General features: G+C 41.2%; 1 protein-coding gene across 37 annotated transcripts in view; it reads right to left on the bottom strand.

Annotated features, from left to right (window-relative positions):
* LOC137779604 (neurexin-1a) overlaps positions 1 to 19,345 on the bottom strand; it is a 231,760-nt gene that overhangs the window by 80,112 nt on the left and 132,303 nt on the right. For 4 of the 37 annotated variants that reach the window (XM_068567641.1, XM_068567642.1, XM_068567643.1 and 1 more), the window contains exon 1: positions 16,038 to 17,051. The exons of the other annotated variants lie outside the window; for them this stretch is intronic. In XM_068567641.1, coding sequence (XP_068423742.1) covers positions 16,038 to 16,284 — 247 coding nt within the window. In that variant the 5' untranslated portion in view covers positions 16,285 to 17,051. Of the gene's footprint in view, positions 1 to 16,037; positions 17,052 to 19,345 lie in introns of those variants that run through there. 37 annotated transcript variants of the gene reach the window in all.

Raw genomic sequence — 19,345 nt, 5'->3', positions numbered from 1 at the left:
TGGTAGATGGGAGAGCAGTTCTAATTACGTAGCTATTCAGTGAGAAAGAGCCCTGCGGCATTATTACAGTGACCTAGTCAAATTGACGGTTGGAAATAAGTCCGTCTCGCCTAATGAAGGAAGTGGTCTATTAAAACTGGCAGCTTGTTCCTGTATGAAGCCACATCCCATGTTGTGCTGCTTGCAAACCAGCCAGAGCTGTCAGAGTTGTCTCAATCAAATAAGTTCCTATTTCTTTGCAATTAGAAACCATCATTGGGATATAGTTTGAACTCCTTTCTGAGAGGACTTAAAAAAAGTATGCTTGTGGAAGAAAGTGTGTATATACAGTATGTGTGTGCAAGTTTAATTGAATGAGTATGGCATGGGGAAATAAATGCCTGTGAGAAACGTTGCAATGAATGCAGCTGTCAAATTAGCATAAAAACAGATATCTTTATGAAGAATTAGACAAATATCTGCTAGTGTGTTACATGTGTGTGTGAGTAAGAAGGAGAAACAGAGCGAGCGAGCGTGTTAATATTCATGAGGACGGGGAGTTAAACAGCCTGAGCCTGAACAATAGAATATAAATCATTCTGACTGTAATTTCAATATTTTCTTGTAAACCAGTTCACGAGGAAATAAAACTATCGATACATTTTGCATATATTTATTTATTTCTGTTTTCCTCCCTCTGGCATTTCTTGGCAGTGCAGTGAGTAAAGTGCGTCACTCTGCTCTCAAGTTCCTTTTCCAATTTCACTCCCTCATTGGAGTCAATACACAGTGTCAACCATTAGCTAAAAAGAATTCCATCATTAATTAACAATAATGTGATTAACGAATGAAGTTGCGACATACAGATCTATGGCGGGATTTATTGTTTTCATAAAGAATCACTCGCATTTGTAAAACGTAATGAAATAACACTGTAAGCATTCTTGTTCGCCTAATGGATAAAGCGTTATGAAGCTTGATGACTTCTACAAAGGAAAAGACATTATGTGTAATATATTTGCGAGGCAGGCATCATTTCTTTTTCATGAAGTCTGGCGGCTACTGCTGAAAACCTGCCTTGTTCCATTAATGCATATCTGATGTCGGCGACTTCACAGCGCAATCTCCAATTCATGTAGCTCGCGCTGGACTGTTGTCACTGTCTCCAAGTTCCCCCCCAAGCCATCGAACACTTGCTCCATGCTCCAGCTTATTATAATTAAGCTCTTTTAAACCATGTCAGAGTGGGAACTCACTGGGCCCTAAAGCGGCCATTTCCTCCTCTGTCTATTCACACAATTTGACACCCACTTTATCCCACTGACAGCTTATTTACTGTTGGTGACCTCAAAAAAAACAAAAAAAAACACTATAACATAAAGATTGCTCATTTCAGTGGGCTGGTACACAGATATTGCCACTGACACCCTTAAGCTAAAAGGATGAACATCAAGACCCTTATGTCAAGGCAGCAAAGGTCAACGCAACTAACTTCATTTCGACGTGTAGATTATATAAATGCTTCCAAAAGAAGATCCGGAGAATGATTATAATAAGGTTACTGATATGTGGTAAAGCAGTCTAAAAAGTCATGCAAGCACCCTGGACCAGTAAAACCCTCTTTGAGGGATGGTAGAGGATTAAGATGTATGGAGAAACATGGCTAATGCACACCTACACAGTTGTGCAGTGGCATGAAATCTGTAGACACATGCCTGTGTGACTCCAGTGGCGGCAGTAATGATGCGCTGGCTCCATATTTGTTATTTGGGCGCTCTCCCGAGACACATTGGCCAATATGGATCTGTTGTAGTCATTAGATACAGTGGTGTCCTGGAATTACTTCGCTGTTTGTTGTCTTGTTAATTTAACAAGAGTTTCAAAGTACAAAGTGCTTCTAGGTGGAGCATTACGCAATGAAAAACTAAAGAAACGGAACAAAAATTCTAATTGTATAGCTCCACATCGTCCATTTCTAACTCCTACATTCATATATATTTACCCAGAGCGGTCATGGTGTAGAATCCAAGAGGCTATTTTGAGTAGGCATTGGTGTGTCTTACTCAAGACTATTACATGATGAGACCTCCAGGATGAACTTCTCAACAACAAGCTTCCTCTGTTGAAGGATAATGAATTAATCTGTCCTCATGTTGGACTACATTGAGAGCTGGCTGCCCTCTGCTGCGTCAGTTAACATCAAAGAAGCTACACATTGACAGATCAAACACTCCGCTTTCATTAAAAATGTAGCACCAGCCATCCTTCCCCTGCATTTGGCCAAAGAGGTGTGTGGGACAGTAGACTGTAGGAAAGCGGGCATGGCCTCTGTGTTCGAGCTCTCTTGGCACTGACTTTTCAATGTCCATATCTGCTGAAGTCGGAGCATATAGCAAACTACTCCGCAGTGTCACGGGAAGAGGCGGATGTGTGCGAGCAAAGGAAAGCATACTGGCTCTGTGCCCAAGTGTAGCCGTTGTGGGGTGGTTAGGATAAACAAACAAAGCTTATACTGCTCAGCTCAGGTCAGGATCCCAGACCGTCTTTCCTCTGACCTCCAACACGGCCATCGTAACGAGCCTCATATTACCATCTCTGCCGAGAAACTGGGGAGGAATCCAATCATAATTACATAGTGGTGATGGAAATATGAAAAGGATATATGACATTATGGATCTGCTTTCTGTCAGCACCCAACACTTGCGTTTCTCTCTTTTTGCTGCCAAGGATTCCCGTAATGACTGGTGTGCAAAAATAGATTTTTCGAGATGTGGCATATAGAATAGCTCTCTCCGGTTATTCTTTCATCCTTTTCATGCATCTGTTCAATGGAATTTCAAAGTATGATAAACTCTTTTGCCAATCCTCTCTCGTTTATATATCTAATGTTAAGGTTATATAAGGATATAACCCAGTGGCGAGCCGTGAAAATTGTCATCACACCAGCAGTAGAGTTTAACAGCTGATCGTGCGAACCCACCTCCTTTACATCATGCACATCTTAGAACATCTATATAATCTAAAACACTAAAACCCATTTGTTACTGGGACAGAAATAAGTAGGTGAACATTTGCATGAATTGCTACACGTCGCTCATCCACAAACCATTTAAGGACAAAACTATATTAAGGATAACATCATTTGGGTTTATCTTTGGTCTGTGGCCCCCACAGGGAGGAGTACAATTAAAAGAAGCTTAATGATGTCTATTGGATTACTATTTTAGGTTTCGAGAGAAATCATTACAGCGATTTATGAGGACACCATTGTCTAATAAAACACGATCGGTATCTGGTAAAGGAGCCATCTCCGATCAATGCCCCTTAAGATGTTGTGCCATGAGGGATAATTGTAAGTCAACTTGATACATTTTTTTGTCCTTCCCCCTAATGTAGCCTTGTCACTATATCTTACCTTTTGGAACAATTAAAAGGTCTGGTGGCTGAGGAGATTAGGTGGTAAATAGATATTGGGGTTATGAGCAAAACTCTTCAAACATTCTTCTTTTCAGCTGCATGTTCCAACTTGTCAGCGATTACAAAGCTGTGAATTACAGAGACGGGCAAATAGAGGCACAGTTCACACAGCCTCAGTGTACAATTAAATGGTACATCACACCCTGTGATCCAAAATATTATATTATATATTATATATATATATATATATATATATATATATATATATATAAAAAATATTGTGGGGATTTGTGTCTGAGCCACGATATCATTTCCACGAGGCTTCCCTGCCAGAAAATAAAATTACTGAATAATATTCAAACATCTTTTTGACATGAACCAGCAATAATTTTTAAAATGTCAATAAAACTAATATAAATATCACATTTTTATTTTTCCTGTTAGCCAGTCTTATAGTTATTTCAACAGGCAAAATAATTAAAGGACAAAGAGCTCAGCTTTCAGCTTTGGTGTCAAGGACCTTAAAAATGTACCTGTGCATCATGTCTGAGTGTGACAACATGCTGAGGCGTTGTTTACACAGTCACTCCCAGCAATGTTGAAAACATATTAAAATGATCAATTATTTTAATTTCTGTCAACATATTAATTAAATATACACACGGTTGTAAAATAGTAGTAATTATTTGTCAAACCTTGCAATATTATATGATTATATAATCAGGGTGACTGTGGATCGGTGGGAGAGAAGAATCCTCATTCAGAGGACCAGCGGTTCGATCCCCGCCTCTGCTCGTCCATGTTGATGTGGGCAAGACAAATTTGTGTGATTTTGGTGACCACGAAGGTGTTATGTAGTTTAGTCAAAAGAATACACTGTAAAGCTGTTGCATGTTATTTTATGTTGATTGCTATGACATTTCTGCACTGATATTTTCATTGTCTGTTCAGACAATTCTCCAAGACTTTCTCATTTTACTGTAAACATTTGTGTCAGTTTAATCCGTTTATTTCTCATTTGTTCAGTGTGGCTGCTGCTATAAATGAGAAACATCTCGTTTATAGAGAAAACTGTACTTTCCTGTCACTGCACCGTGGGGTTTTGTGTTGGCAAGGTGACATTTCTGTCAGGGGTTTTTCTTGTCGGTGCCAGTTTGGTGTTCTGGTGACATGCTGGGAAATTAACTGCTCCGAAGTAGTCAGAGAAAAACTGTGGTATTAAGAATCATCTGGGATTGTTGCTTTTCCCATACCAAGTGTGGTGCACTGAAGTTGTGCTCTATGCTACTTCCATGCCTTTACCAATTTATGTGTACATGTACGGATCCTAATCATAGGCTTCTAAAGTATGCTTTGAGATATGTAGGCCAATTTGACACTAATGCAATTCCCTCACGCGGGACCAAAAATAAAGATGATTTTTTGTTGTCATTCCAAGTATATCCACATGTGGCTGTACAATGGAGGAGGAACAGGCTGGAGGATGCACCTTTTCCATTGCCAGACTGGCACTGTAGTTGGCTGCCAGTTCTGTTGGCTGTTCACCTAATGTCAAAGATCCATTTATTTTATTTGGCAAAAGAGCTCCAGAGTAGCACAGTAGCATAATGTTTTGTTGTTTTTTTTTCCCATGCTAAAACAGTTGCAACTGATAATTATGCGGCTTTTGCTCAAGGACACGCAAGCTTGTTTTGTGGAACAGTACATCCCTAGCTCTCTACTGTACGCTGAGTTGTTAGGGGAGCTGCTTTGACTGATGAAGAAAACTCAAAAAATAAAACTACTACTCATAGGTTGTTCTGCCCTGCTGCCAACAACACACAACCTTTGTGAACATCTCCTCACGACAAAAATCACTACTCATATGTGCCTCTATGTGTCCATTGACTTACAAAAATAGAGCCCCCAGTATTTAGAAAAAGAAAATGTAAAAAAAAAATGTAAATGAAAATGTCACAAATTATTATTTCTAAGTGAAGTTAAGTTTAGATGTTTGCTTAAAGGCGACAGCGTTAGATTGAGTATATGTTCAAGCTTGCAATTTATGCTCATTTTGATTAAATTATATTAATCTAGACTGCTTATTATTTTCTTAAACCTTTGACTGCAAGAAAATGTCCTTGTAAGTCCAGTTGTTGTCTTGAGTTGACGTCTGCAGTCATTTTAGTGTTCACAGGTTTGTTTTAGAAAAGGCTTTCAAATGTGATGGTGACTGCTGTGTTACGTTGCATTTGGAGGCATTGTAAATGGAGCATTTGATTATGGTAGGTCTACAGAAATCTATTTACTCTTGTCATTGTTAAACTTGACGTAACAATTTTGAAAAAGCCTTATCTGTTATTTGAAAACATTTCTTTTTTTCATGATCAACATTTTCATGATTAAAATAATATAATGATGTTAAACAAAAACAAAAACCGACCCTCGAGTTAAGGGCCAATTTAGCAGTAACCAAATGTTTTCACAAGAGGTGATTAATTGCCTGTCACCTTTGACTGGCAGCCTCTGTATGTGAGAATAGTTAAGAACAGTGAACAACAGCTTTGAAAATACCAATTGAGTGCAATTGTTCTTCCAGCTGTTTGGAGTCAGCAGTTAAAGCCCAGTGGGGACAGAAGAAGAACATTGGGCTGGACAATGAAAACTGGATAGAGCAAGGTATACAAAGCTACATCCCTGTGCCCCTCTCCTTCTCTCTCCCCCCCCCAACCCCAACACACACACACACTTTTTGTTCTGTATCTGTTCATCGTTCCAATGCAGTATAGCGAGGTCCTTTCAACAATTTAAACATCACTCTCAAGCTTTGCTCCTGGAGAAAGCCATTCTCCATCTTCACTGGTGTGTGATCAGTCCTTTGGGAGACTAAAAAGGCAATGGATTGTTGACTTGTCTTAATCCTCTCAGCACAAACAACTGCCTCCCTTATAATGGAAAAGGCAGTTAGAACAGAACTAGCAAGCATACAAAAAGGTTTCATCACAGGTTGAGGCGGGAAAAATGCTGTCCAACATACCAGTGAAATTAGAGCAAAACGAACGTTCAATGTCAACCCTTCAACTATATGTGAGGGGCAAGGTTCCCTAAAAAAGATGAAAACAATGAGCACCTCATGCATTTTATAGACAAAATATGTATTAAGTGAGAATTGATGGATCTTAAGCAATTTTGCCAGTGAGTCTATTACTACTGCAATTATTTCATGAAACAAACCCATAGCATAAAATACTGTATACTGCACACTCCGCCACCTTGCTTTGCTTTCTTCCACGCTTCTTTCTCCCCCATTTTATTTTTAAGTGATAAATCCTCCCGTCAGTCTTTATCAGAAGGCTGGGGTTGAGCGAGTCTCTTTTTAGTCAGCAGAAAGCGGAGTGGACAGAGGTGCTCAATCAACCAGGAGCACGACTTGCCTGCTTACTTTGTGTTGGCTTAATAACTCTGGGCATATTGGCATATATACAGCACAGTCGATATAAACTTTTACAGTTCGTTGCTCAGAGACTTAATCTTCACCACCGAACGATAGAGTGTTCAGTTATATTTATACACACCAATACCGTATGTGTATTTTAATGTGTTTCAGTAAGAGCAAATGTAATGACTTATTGATGATAATGGATGTAAATGATAAGTGGTACTGAAGCAAACATGGATAAAAAACAAAGCTGCATTCTCAAAGGGAAGATTTTAAAGGCCTCAGGCACTTACTCTTCGTCTTTAGGCTAGACTAGGCAAATATTCTAATTAGGCCATCTCCACAGTATTGTTTTAACAGTATCCAGTGACCTATGCGCCTTAAGCTCCTTCTAATGAAGACAATCCCAAAGCAGCATTTCTGCATAGTACAGCTGATGGTGTCCAACCTGCCTTCATAAGCTGCAAAGGATTAGTCCTCTCTCCCTGCTTTGCTAATTTGATATAATTAAATTAAGTGGGGACTAAAAGTGGAGCATTGCTGCTTGCCCCATGATTGGTCATACTTATTAGAGGGTATACGATTATTGGAATTATAGGAGCAACAAAATCGAATAAAAATGGCGAGAGAGAGAGAGAGAGAGAGAGAGAGAGAGAGAGAGAGAGAGAGAGAGAGAGAGAAAGAGAGAGAGAGAGAGAGAAACATAGGAGCACTGACGTCAGAACTCGAGGCTGGAACCGTATCACATCAAGGGGGAAGGACGGAGGAAAAAGGGAGGAAGAGAGAGAGAAAGAAACGGAGAGAGATAAAGATGTGCAATAAAAAATGGTTGATTAAGAAGTAGTTTAATATCTTTATACTGCAGGGAGCAATAGCAGAATCTCACTGTACTTTATCAAACATGCGCACAGGCAGACACGCGAATGCGCACGCACACACACACACACACACACACACACACACACACACACACACACACACACACACACACACAATTTAAGAATACTTGAAAACAATTGAGACAATTTCTCAAAGACTTCTATACAAACAGACTTTTTACAACTAAAGGAGTTGCATTAAACATTTTTTATGAATGCCTAATGAGACACTTGATATTGTAACTTTCTATAGTGTCTCTAACGTAAAAACACACAAAAACAGCCAAGTGTCTCTGTAGTGGCAGGTTTTTCGATTGGCATGAATAGTTTACGCCATCACATGACATGTCTATTACTTGTACAATACAATAACATCAACCGTAAACAAATCAGGTCTAAAACCTTTACAAAAAACTACTCTCCATATCAAACCAAAGTTACTATAACTAATGATATATTAGGGGCTATATACACCTTTGCATGTAGTTAATTCAAGATGTGTATGTTTAAATTCCTCTAAAATGTATCAATTAGCTGTATTGATTATTTTCACATTTGCTGCCCCCATTATCTAAATACTAATTACTTTTCATTCGTGAAGTATTAAAGTCACACAGGTGTATACACAAATAGGCTTTAACATGTGAGTATTGTGTGACAAAATGTGGTGCAACATTGGAAACAAAATGTAATGCCACTCACAGGAAGCATTTCTTCTTAATGTGGGATTATAGATGGACTCCGAACGTATCCGACCCTAAACTCATACAATCTGCAGTTCGACAGAGATTCTGAATCAAGAAATTTGTCCCTGCGTCACACTGTTGCAGTATTTGGCCACATTTCATCTTTGGGCTGCTCTGAAGAGATAAGCTTCACCTCACCATGTCGGGGCCCCCGGGCAGCCATACCAACTACCCTCACTCTTCATGGCAGGGAACCATCAATTCATGGTTGAGGTAAAGTTCTGCCCCTTGGGCCAGTAATATAAAGCCATGAATGCTCAGTCGACCAGTGTCACTCACACCCTTTTGCCCCTTCCTCTGCCATGCTCACTTCCCCTGAGCCCTAAGTGATACATGAGCCCCTGCCTTGTGAAGCAGAATTGCCCATCCAGGCAGAGCTGACAAGAACCACTGTCTTAATGGGGCAATACACCAAACGGGCCCTTTGTTACCCCGACCAGCTGCATATCTGCCTCCCTAGCCAACAGCCTTGGCTCTGATAGAGGTGTCTCACAGTATCGACAGCTTCTAATTTACTCTCTCATCATCACTTGCCTCATTTGCTCCTCAGACTCAAAGCTCCCTTTCTCTCAATTCAGGTCAGCCATTTTGTTTGCCAGCAATTTGTTGATTAGATTTTTTTGCATCCAGTGTTTAATTTGCGTGCCAGCGAACACACATATCAAAGTTAGACTAAGATAAAATCAAGCATCAGGCAATTCTCTGTTTTTTCATTCACAGTTAAAAGCCTCTTTGACTGATTGCGTGCCATCAAACATCGGTGCATTATTTAGTTTCAGTGTGTCTCTGCGTGGATGTACCAAACATCACAGCCTCCCAATGGTCTCTAGAAGCTGTTGTCTTCTCTATTAGGGAGCCAACAGATGTGGAGTATGACTGCAGTTCTAATTACCGAAAAAGACAAGTGTGGGGGATAATTACACAGTGGAAGTGAGGCAGAAAGTGGAGTCCAGGGCCAGAGCTCTGATCTGAGACTAGAGACAACTCCGGGTGCCCGTCACCATATGCAGCCAACCTGCATCAACACAAACACTGCTCTCACAAAGAAGCTGCTTTCGGCTCAGAGGGAGCTGCTGTTCTTTATTGAGCATAATCGTACATTAGCACTATTCACAAAAGCAAAAGATATAGCCGGCCGGTAAAATTACGACAGGATTGTGACGCAGTAGGGCATTTGTTTGAAATTATTGTAATACATCCACATCTCCTCCGCCACATGAGAGAGAATAGCATGAAGAGACTTTTCCACTGCCCCTCGTCTTTAACGAATCTCTGTTTAGGTCAAGGCATCGTGGATGTGCAGTGGGTAGATCAAACGCAGAGAAATGTACGGTGCAACATGTTTGGTCTTTCTTATATGCTGCTTGTCATTGTTCCCATTGATGTAAAACGGGCACATATTGGAGTACCCACATTAATGTATGAATAAAAATGTGTTCTGTACATTTAATGTTGTACTAAGAAACAGTTGCTTATGTGACGTCTCTGAATGACAGTGCTTGTTTTTAACTGTTTATTCCTAAGCCGTACCCAGGAGGGAACAGGCGCGCCTTGGCCTTAATTGCAGGATTAAACATCTGCTTTGCTTTTTGCTGAGTAGCCTCACTTTGCAAGTAAGCCTCTACTAAATGTTGAGATAGTATTTAATGAGCTGCATAACTTACAGAAATTATGCAATAACATGAACATGGTGAAAATATACATTACACACACACACACACACACACACACACACACACACACACACACACACACACACACACACACACACACACACACACACCTCTGCCACCACCTTATAAACAGGCAATGTTCTAAAGGAGCACCAATTCGAGAGCAGTGCCGTTCTTTATCTCACACTGATGCTATGCATCTACCAACAAATAAAATAGAAATAAATAAATAAAAAAGTGTTGAAATACAATGCATACCCACGCACAATGTTGCAAAAATATATGCTAATATTAGCTTGCACTTAGGTAGGCGTGTTTTTATCAGTCCATGCCAGAAGGCCTGAGGCACTAAGAAATGGAAGGAGCAATGAGGAAGGTGAAATCCCACACAATCCTATTAGAGTGGATTAGGGAGCAGCTTTCTTTCCGTTGCCACTCGGCTGCAGGTAAGCAATTGTAAATTGCAAAAAAAGAATAGTTGTGACATGGTTGGTTCTTATTTAGGCCTTGTATTGTAACAGGGCAGCCATTCATTTGTTTTTATTTTCATCATTATTCCAACACTCATGATATTAAAGTTGTTGGGTAATGATGTGTAGGGTAAGAATAATTAGAACACTGTCAATCAAACAACCCACGTAGGAGAGCAGAAGGATGCAGGTTTTTTTTTTTTTTGACGAGACATGTGAAACATAGTAGAGGCTCATTATTGATCACATGATCAATGGCAATTATACTTTTGTCTTCTGTGGGCTGGCTGCCACAGAAATCCATCCCTTCCGGCCTCCTCTGTATCTGGGGTCATCAGGGTGTAAAGGCTGAAAGATTTCACCCACCATCTTTAGTTCTTTTTTTACACCAATGACCTTTCCCAGAACCCAATTAGTCCCTCACTGGGGGAGTTATAACTGTACTCTTGTTACTACGGTATGTCTGAACGATCTTTTTTTTTTTATGTATCTTTAAAGTGTATTTTTCACTTTATAAGCCATTTTGAATTCTAACTAACCAATTATATGTTACACTATATAACTGAAACCTTTCCCCATGTGCAAATTTGCATATCACTTCCACTACCCAGTAAGACCCTTGTGACAATGATTCAAAGTGATCAAAGAGATGAAAGATGATCTGGGAGAGGGACACTTTGTGTGTGCAGTAAGCTTGTGTGCATTTGTGAGTAAATGTGCAATGAGTGTGTGTTTGTATACAAGCCTGACTGGCAAAGAGATAGCTGCTGCCTCATTATAATGACTGAGAATGAGGCTTCTCCAGGGTGACTGAACTCAATTCAGATTAGATTTTTTTTTTTAAATAACAAATGTGGGTTTTTGCATTCTGGATCTCCACTTTATTTTTTTTTATTTTTTTCTCTTTTCTTTTGTCGCTCCGCTGGGAAATAGAGAGGCATTTATAGAGTCAATCAGAATGTACTGTGGGGAACTATTTGAGCTCTTTCATTAACGTCTTTAACACGTTGACCTGCACTACAGATGCATCACTGCTCCACGCTTGATGTCTCCCATACAGTAAATGACTGCATGCAAAAATACAGCCGTGGTTCAAACACAGTTAATGTCGACGGGATGCTTTTCTCTTTTTTTGAAGTCTCCTTTCACATTCAATTGTTTTCTTATTCCTCTTAATGCACAAATATTTGACGTGTCCAAGTTCTGCTTGCCAATTTGAACGTGATTCCGCCTCTTTGCTATACAGTACATTGGTACATCTGTTGTACTCTTGTTTTGATGTGGCTTGCTGTTGAAACAAATGTCTTATATAATCTAATAATTATTATGTATCTGGTGTGGTTTCAGTGGTATTATCCCATCACAATATGCAATTGCATTATACAGGGTTAACGGCTGTGTATGTGTGACGCCAACATTGCATAATGGAAAACAGTGCACTCGACCAAGTGATAGTTTGACTCACATTTCTGTGCACGATGACGCGTTTTCCACATCACACTTGTTCGATGTCAAACGGATGTAACACTCACTCGCAAACTTTGTACCTTTAAAGAAATACCTTTAGGTGTAATAGGTGTAAACAGACAGATGGACGAGGATGAACAAGAACGAGGGAGATGGCAAAGTAGACGACGCTGTTGACGATGATTCACCGAGTGCCTTATGGGTATAGAGCTTCCTGACTCAAACTCATCCAAGACCAAAGCATGTTGAGTCAAAGGAAGGGGCTCTTTTTCTTTCTCTCTCCCTCTCTTTTTCCCCAAGTCTGTAACCAAAACCAGACGCATTACTCAGCTGACCCCTCGCTGTCCACCACACGCACAGTCAGGTCTCTTTTCCCTTCATGCCATCCATAGCCCGGTCACCACCGAAACCACAAAAACCACTGCGGGCGCAAAAGGCTGCCCACTCTGTCTGCTTGGATGGACTCTGCGGACCAACCAGAGGGCTGAGAGCAGGGGGGTTAGGCCAAGCGGTCGGGAAGAGATGGAGTACAGAGAGCCGGACATTAGGAAAGAGGGAAGGAGGAAGAGGACGAGAGTATCCTAAGATGCAAGTAGGTTAAAGACCTGCACACGAATACAAAACAGAAAAAGAGAGTGTTTGTGTTCTCACACATCAGAGAGAGGCGAATGAAACGACTGCAGTATTCACTCTCTCATTCCTGGGTCAATAACTGCCTTTGCTCCCTCTAGAGCAGAGGAACATGTACTCAGATCCTTATCAGGGCAGCTATCATCTCAGCTGCCTCACAGAAGCAGAGATACTGTCATCCTCACACTATCGCAGAATGACATCAGCACAGAGACATGGGAGTAATTATATTATACAAGCCCACAACACACCGGCAGCAAGGCAACATCAGAGAATATCCACTTTCTCTCTATCGTTCTTTCGCTCTCTTCCTTCACCACCTCCATTGTTCTTTATTCTCCATCTTCTTTCACTTCTTCCCCATGTCCTCTTTCCCCCACTTCTCTGTTCTCTGCAGCAGGGATAGCACAGGCGAGCACCGTCCCTAACCCATTCAACCATTAGCTCTGAAAAGTAGAGCTTTAAAAATGATTATAATCACATAAATTGCTTCGCCGACTTTAATCAAACCCCCGAGTTTTGAAATACAAAAGTCATTTGTGCAGCAGTTGATGGATCAAATGTTGGTGGTGGTGTGTGTGTGTGTGTGTGTGTGTGTGTGTGTGTGTGTGTGTGTGTGAGAATGGGGGGGGAGGGGGAGGTCATAGTCATCATGGATCTTCACGTTGACTTCAACCCCCCCTCCCAGACGTATGGGTTATGGTTATGGGAACACAACTGAGAATGTGGAAGATACTGTTTATTTTGAAAGCAAGAATTTCAGATAACTATCTTCTGTATTTAACCAGAGTTTAAAGCAGATAATCTAAAGAAATCAATGAATTTTCTCTTTTCCCATTAACCAGTAAAGATTAGTTTAAACTCTAAAACACTTTTTCCTACTGATCTGATCATAAATCCAATCTCAACGATTAAGAACAGCAGATACAGAAATATGATAACCTTGTTATCCGGCATATCGAGTATCATATCCATCTATGTGAAAGAGGACTATCACCTCAGGGAGTCTATTCATGATGAATGGTATGTCTGCTCCTCAGAGTTGATACTGTCTGAACCTCATTACTGCTAGCCCTAAACAAACAATGCATCATACTCCAACTCAATTTCATACATCCTGACCATGGTAATTTTCTTCTTCTTTCCACATAAATCAATGACAGGCATACACGTTCAATACAAAGGAGACGAAGCATGGTTTCGCTTTCAGTATTCTGATATATATATATATATATATATATATATATATATATATATATATATATATATATATATATATATATATATAAGAGAGAGAGAGAGAGAGAGAGAGAGAGAGAGAGAGAGAGAGAGAGAGAGAGAGAGAGAGAGAGAGAAATGTGTGTTTTCCTATGAAATCACTTAAAGGAATTGACGTCATGGTGGATATTTGTCAAAAATGGATGGATAATCCAACATTGGAGCAGGCAGAGTTAATAGTTTAATTTAGCAACATACTAAGTAAAGAAAAATGCATTTTCATGAAATCGAGGCAATTTACATATAGAGCTAACTGTCTGCACTCTATTGGCTTTGTTTGCTCTAATCACTTGAGACAATGTTAAATGCACTGTGACAATAATAGGATTAGATTTTAACTTTGGCGATGATACCACAAGCTATGAGAGAGATGAGAACAGTGGGGGCAGAGAAACGGTGAGAAAGAACAATTGAAGATGGCATAAGGCTATACTTTTTGTTGTTTAATACATAGAAATTACAAATACAAAGCAAAAAAGATACTGTTAAAAATACAGAATCAAACCTGAGGGGATTTGCATCTTGTGTTCACAAATTAAAATTAAACAATTGAGCTGTGCATGTTTAATTGCTGCAGAGAAAAGATACCCCATGTAAGGAACAAGCCCCATGAAAATTAAACCAATTGCAGCACAGCTAAGACAACATCACCAGGGCTTTTACAACAGCAGGCTTTGTCCTGGAGCCAGGTACCATGTTAAACAGCATGTCTCCCATTTTGCATTCATGCACCCTCAGTGCGCTGTTCAACCAAAAATGTAATCATGTTAGCAAGAAAGCTTTTCATTACCCCCCCCCCCCCTCCTCACACACACACACACACCCTTCCTACTTTCTCTCTCATAATAACAGCACGGTGGAGGCAGCAACGCTAACTATGATATTAGGTCTCGGAATGTGCCTGAAAGCCCAACATGCCCCGGAGGTCCTGAGAGGGAGCAGGAGGCGAGCTGAGCGCTGTCCACTCCAGACAGGTCACGGCAGAGTGGCCTAATTGCCTCTCTTGTTGTCTCAGTAGGCCGGCAAACCTCCCCATCTCCCTCATCATCACTGAAGAGCACTGACTGACTCCCTTGTTCGTACAGGTCTAACTCTGCCCAGTGATCCGGGCACCAGTTAAGTTTCTGAGCTGCTTTTGTGTCCAATAAAAACATCCTCAAAATGCCTCACAACTCAACGCCTTGTACTTTTAAACTTAAATATAAGAGACTCTAAACCATTGCAGTACTTTTGTCTTTTGTGCGTTATTAAGCAGTGTCTGCTGAATGAAAGCCAGGGTACCTCAGCATTACGTCAGTATTACACCAGTAGTGATTACGTCACTTAAAAACGCTTGGGCAGTATGGAAAGACTTCTGCGTGTTATACTGCTTCAATTTTAAACATCAGCATCACTCACAACTGCAGGTAAAACATTTTTTTTTAAAAATCATACTGCGAAAAATACAAGGATCGCCAAAGTATGAAAAGAAAAAAAAACTGCAGTATTTCTAAAATCATTCTCACACATGCTGTATTGAGGAGAGCATACTGCAGTCTACCATGAATACTTGAGGTGAGGTTATATAATTCCTCATACTTGAGATTCTTCCTATTTTATTTCCCTGTGTCATGAACCTTTGTGCCAAACAGGGTAAAGAGGCCTCATCCACACTCCACGCTGGGCGGAGGCCAGCAGCGGCTCGACGGCCAGCAGCGGCTCGACGCCCTGCAGCGCTGGAGACAACACATCTTTGTCTCTCCCAAACACCCAGGGGCAACATGGAGCGCTGCAGTGTTCTAATCCTGTCTAATCTGGACACAGAGAAGCATCTGGAGATAGGGATATGGCTAATCTCCGACACGGAGACAGAGGGCACTTTGCTGAGACTGTAAAACAAGGGATGGATCTAAGCTAGACACGTGTGTGTTCTGGAAAGGGTAAGCTTCAAAATAAACAATATTAAAATATATATTTTACTGGAATCGACAACATTAACCAAAGAGTGAATAAAGATTGCAAAAACTTTACGACTGGGACAAAATGTAAAATAGCTTAAGAAGTTACTGAACGTATTGCTAGTAAGACAAGGAAATACTTACTGTGCCCTGCTCTAAGGGATGCAGGGGATCTGTGGATGGCAATAGGCACAATATGGTGACGCTTGTTTCCATGGGACAGGTGAATGTGGTGGAGACTCTCAACAGCACCTGGTTCTGACCCGGCCACAAAGCCCAGGGCCAGGGCTGTGATCCACAAGGCCAGATGGGTGAGTGAGGCTGAATTCCGGTTTAGAGGCTCCGTTAGTGGCCTCAGAGGAGGAAACTGTGTCCACCAGCCACCGAACATCGTCCCTGAGTGGCCAGATGAGGATTCAGATCAAGGTGGAACTTTGGTGAGCCTTACAGCCCCATACTTCTCACCTTGCCAAAATGCACTTCGCCCAGAGACACTCGCACAGATCCACAGTGAAAGAAGAAAAAAGAAAAAGGGGACACCACACAAAATGTCGGTTGTGAGATTAAAAAAAAAAAGCCTCTTGCTGTTCTCCACTGAGTTAAGAAATCCGTAGCAGCACCCAGGGAGGTAAAGAGGTATCATAAATCATCATACAGAAACAATCAGAAACATTCACTCAGGAAATTAGGGCAACCTCCAACAGCAGTGGAGAAATCCCTGCTTGCTCCGATTCCCAGAGTTCCGATATTTCTCCCTGTTTCTCTGTCTCCTTGTTAAGCTTTCACAAAATCAAATATCTTCCCCAAAAAACTATGTGAATATTCCAAAAATTGCAATAGCCAGGAAAAAAAGAAAGCCAACTTCAAGAGACTGACAGCACCTGTGCAAAGTGAATTTCTTCAGAAAATCAAGACAGATATTCGGATGTCCCCCTCTTTTCCACCTCCAGTGGTCTCAAAGGATGTCCAGAGGAATGGGACCATAGTTAAATCCGAGTCTCATTTGCATGAGTTAGACAGCTGCAGCAGCGCGCGAGAGACGGCGTGATTGCACCTGTAAGTTGTGCCAAGTAGCGCACCAGTTCTCCATCTAGAGATCTCGGCTCTCAACGAGACCAAGCGATAGCAGTGACAGTACCTGAGAGAGCAGCCCTGGGCAGGAACACACAATCACACACACAGGCAGCGTCGCCAGCGCCGTTCCAGAAGATGTGCGCAAGAGGAAGAGGGGAGAGAGGAGGAGAAGGAGGAGGAGGGCAGAGGGAGGGGGAGCCTCAACAGCCAGCCAGGAAGCAGGAGAGAGAGTGGCTATGCAAATGGGCAGCATTCACATAGCGAATCACTGGAGCCTGAGTGCATTACAGAGGAAGAGCCTATTTAGGCAGAATAGCAGGAATTGAAGCTATGTCCCCCAGCCCTGATTCCTTTCACAACCTCCCTCTGCTCTCCCCGTTCAGTCATTTTCAATCCACTCTCCTGTGTGGACATTCATGGGCAGTAAAAGAAAGACGAGAATGCAGGACAGGCTCGATTCATTTTTGTTTTTACTTCTACCCTGTAATCTCTAGATTCTTCTCATTCCACTCCCCGTCTCCCTTCTTCTATCTTTTCCTTTTTCTTCTCTCTGAATTTTGGGAAGTTGTTTGATAATAGTCCTGCGGATATAAACAATTCAAGCCAAGCAGTCCAACACAATCCTTGCCTCTCCATCCCCCAGCAAAACTGTTTTCTATAGGTTCTTGACTGGACTCTGCAGTCTGTCACTAGCAAGATTTTAGAAGAGTGATGATGATGCAGCTCACATAGGCTCTCTCTCTCTCTCTTACACACAATCACACACACACACACACACACACACACACACACACGCGTAAACAAAGCATGCACAGTGCTCGCGCTGGCAGTATAGAACTGTCCACAGAGAGGGTGCTGAATCTGGGCAAGCCTGCCTCGCCTGCTAATAAAAGACCATTTCTCACAAGAGGGGGAATGCTGATCGCAGACTCCGTGCACAGCGCTGGGTTACGGGAATGTGGAGAACATGTGGACATAAAAGCCCTGCTGATAAACACAATCCGGTTCAGCTGGGAAGTGTGCTCAGTGTTCAGAGTTCAGGACTGAAGAGCACAAGGCTCAGCTGCAGTGTGCCTGCTTCTGTTTGCACACCGGCCATTCAACATCCCCCCCACCCCTCTTCAAAATTCAGTATTTTAAGCTGGAGGGGGGAAAAAACTGTAAGCACTGCTTAGCTGATCTTCACGGTTTACAGGGAATACACAGGCATTTCATGCCCAAAGAAAGACAACTTAGCTAGCGTCACACAGAGGATAATGTGTCCTTTTCCACTGACTGTTCACATGAAGGCAATGAAAGACACCTTTAGGAAAAGAAGAACCAATTAAATTAACATAAATGAGGAACATTTTACTTGATTCATTTACTGAATACAAAAACTTACTGTATTGTGAATTTTAATATAGCAAAAAAACAATGAAAGCAGTAACTTTATTGGTATGAAATTAACATAACCGGCAAGATATAATCTGCCATCTGGCACCAGGACAGATGAGGATTTCTCTTTTTTTTTATCTGGTATTGTGTTCCTATATAGTAGCAAAATGCGATTGAAGTACAAAGCAGATGCTGCACACATTAGGCGACTGTGCTGTTCTCACCTTGTAGAATCTCAATAACTTGGTGCAGCCACCTGGTGCTAAAAAGTCAGCCACATGGAACCATTGCTCTGTTATCATTTGCATTGGTGAAAAGGAAAGCTCCTGCTGAATGTGTTTACACTTTTATAATCATCAGCAGTGTGATTTGCATAATTGCACCTAATAAGGAAATCTATCAGGGCTGCTTGACAAGGACAACAACCTGACTTTCAATGTCCTCAATGGCAAACTTTTTGAGAAAAACATTTGATATTCTGTTAAATAGAAGAGTAATGTTTGCATGTTTCCACTGGGTATTTACACTTTATGAGGGCATGCATCGTGTTGTTGGTATGCAGCAGCTTAAGTTAATGACATCAGCAGTGAGGCATGCATTGATCAGGTTCACCATTAGTTACTTGTTAGTTTGTGCCCCCAAGTGGTGGAACTGTGAAATGCACAAAATGTCTGTTGGTTTCTCACAAAGCCAGCATGTTAAGCTGAAATAGTAAGTACAACATGACCATCGTGGCATACAAAAGGCTTCATTATAGGACTATTACCAAAAGCCTCACCACTGCATCAAATCACTTTGTATAATGATGAAAGAAGAGTTGTGTTAGGATACATCATTCTGATTTGAATCAATTCCTATAAGATCCCCTGCACTATAATGCCACTAAGCATTCAGAAGGTTGCCCATTGCTCTGATCCATCATGACAAATTGGCGAACTGAAGTATGAAGAGCAAGACAATCGGATGACAATGACAACTAAATAATTTCAGCCTGCACAAAA

The sequence above is a fragment of the Clinocottus analis genome, unplaced genomic scaffold (assembly GCF_023055335.1).
Source record: "Clinocottus analis isolate CAN_PGR_092001 unplaced genomic scaffold, fCliAna1.0.p SCAF_8, whole genome shotgun sequence".
NCBI lineage: Eukaryota > Metazoa > Chordata > Actinopteri > Perciformes > Cottidae > Clinocottus > Clinocottus analis.
This window is presented reverse-complemented; position numbering and strand designations above follow the sequence as displayed.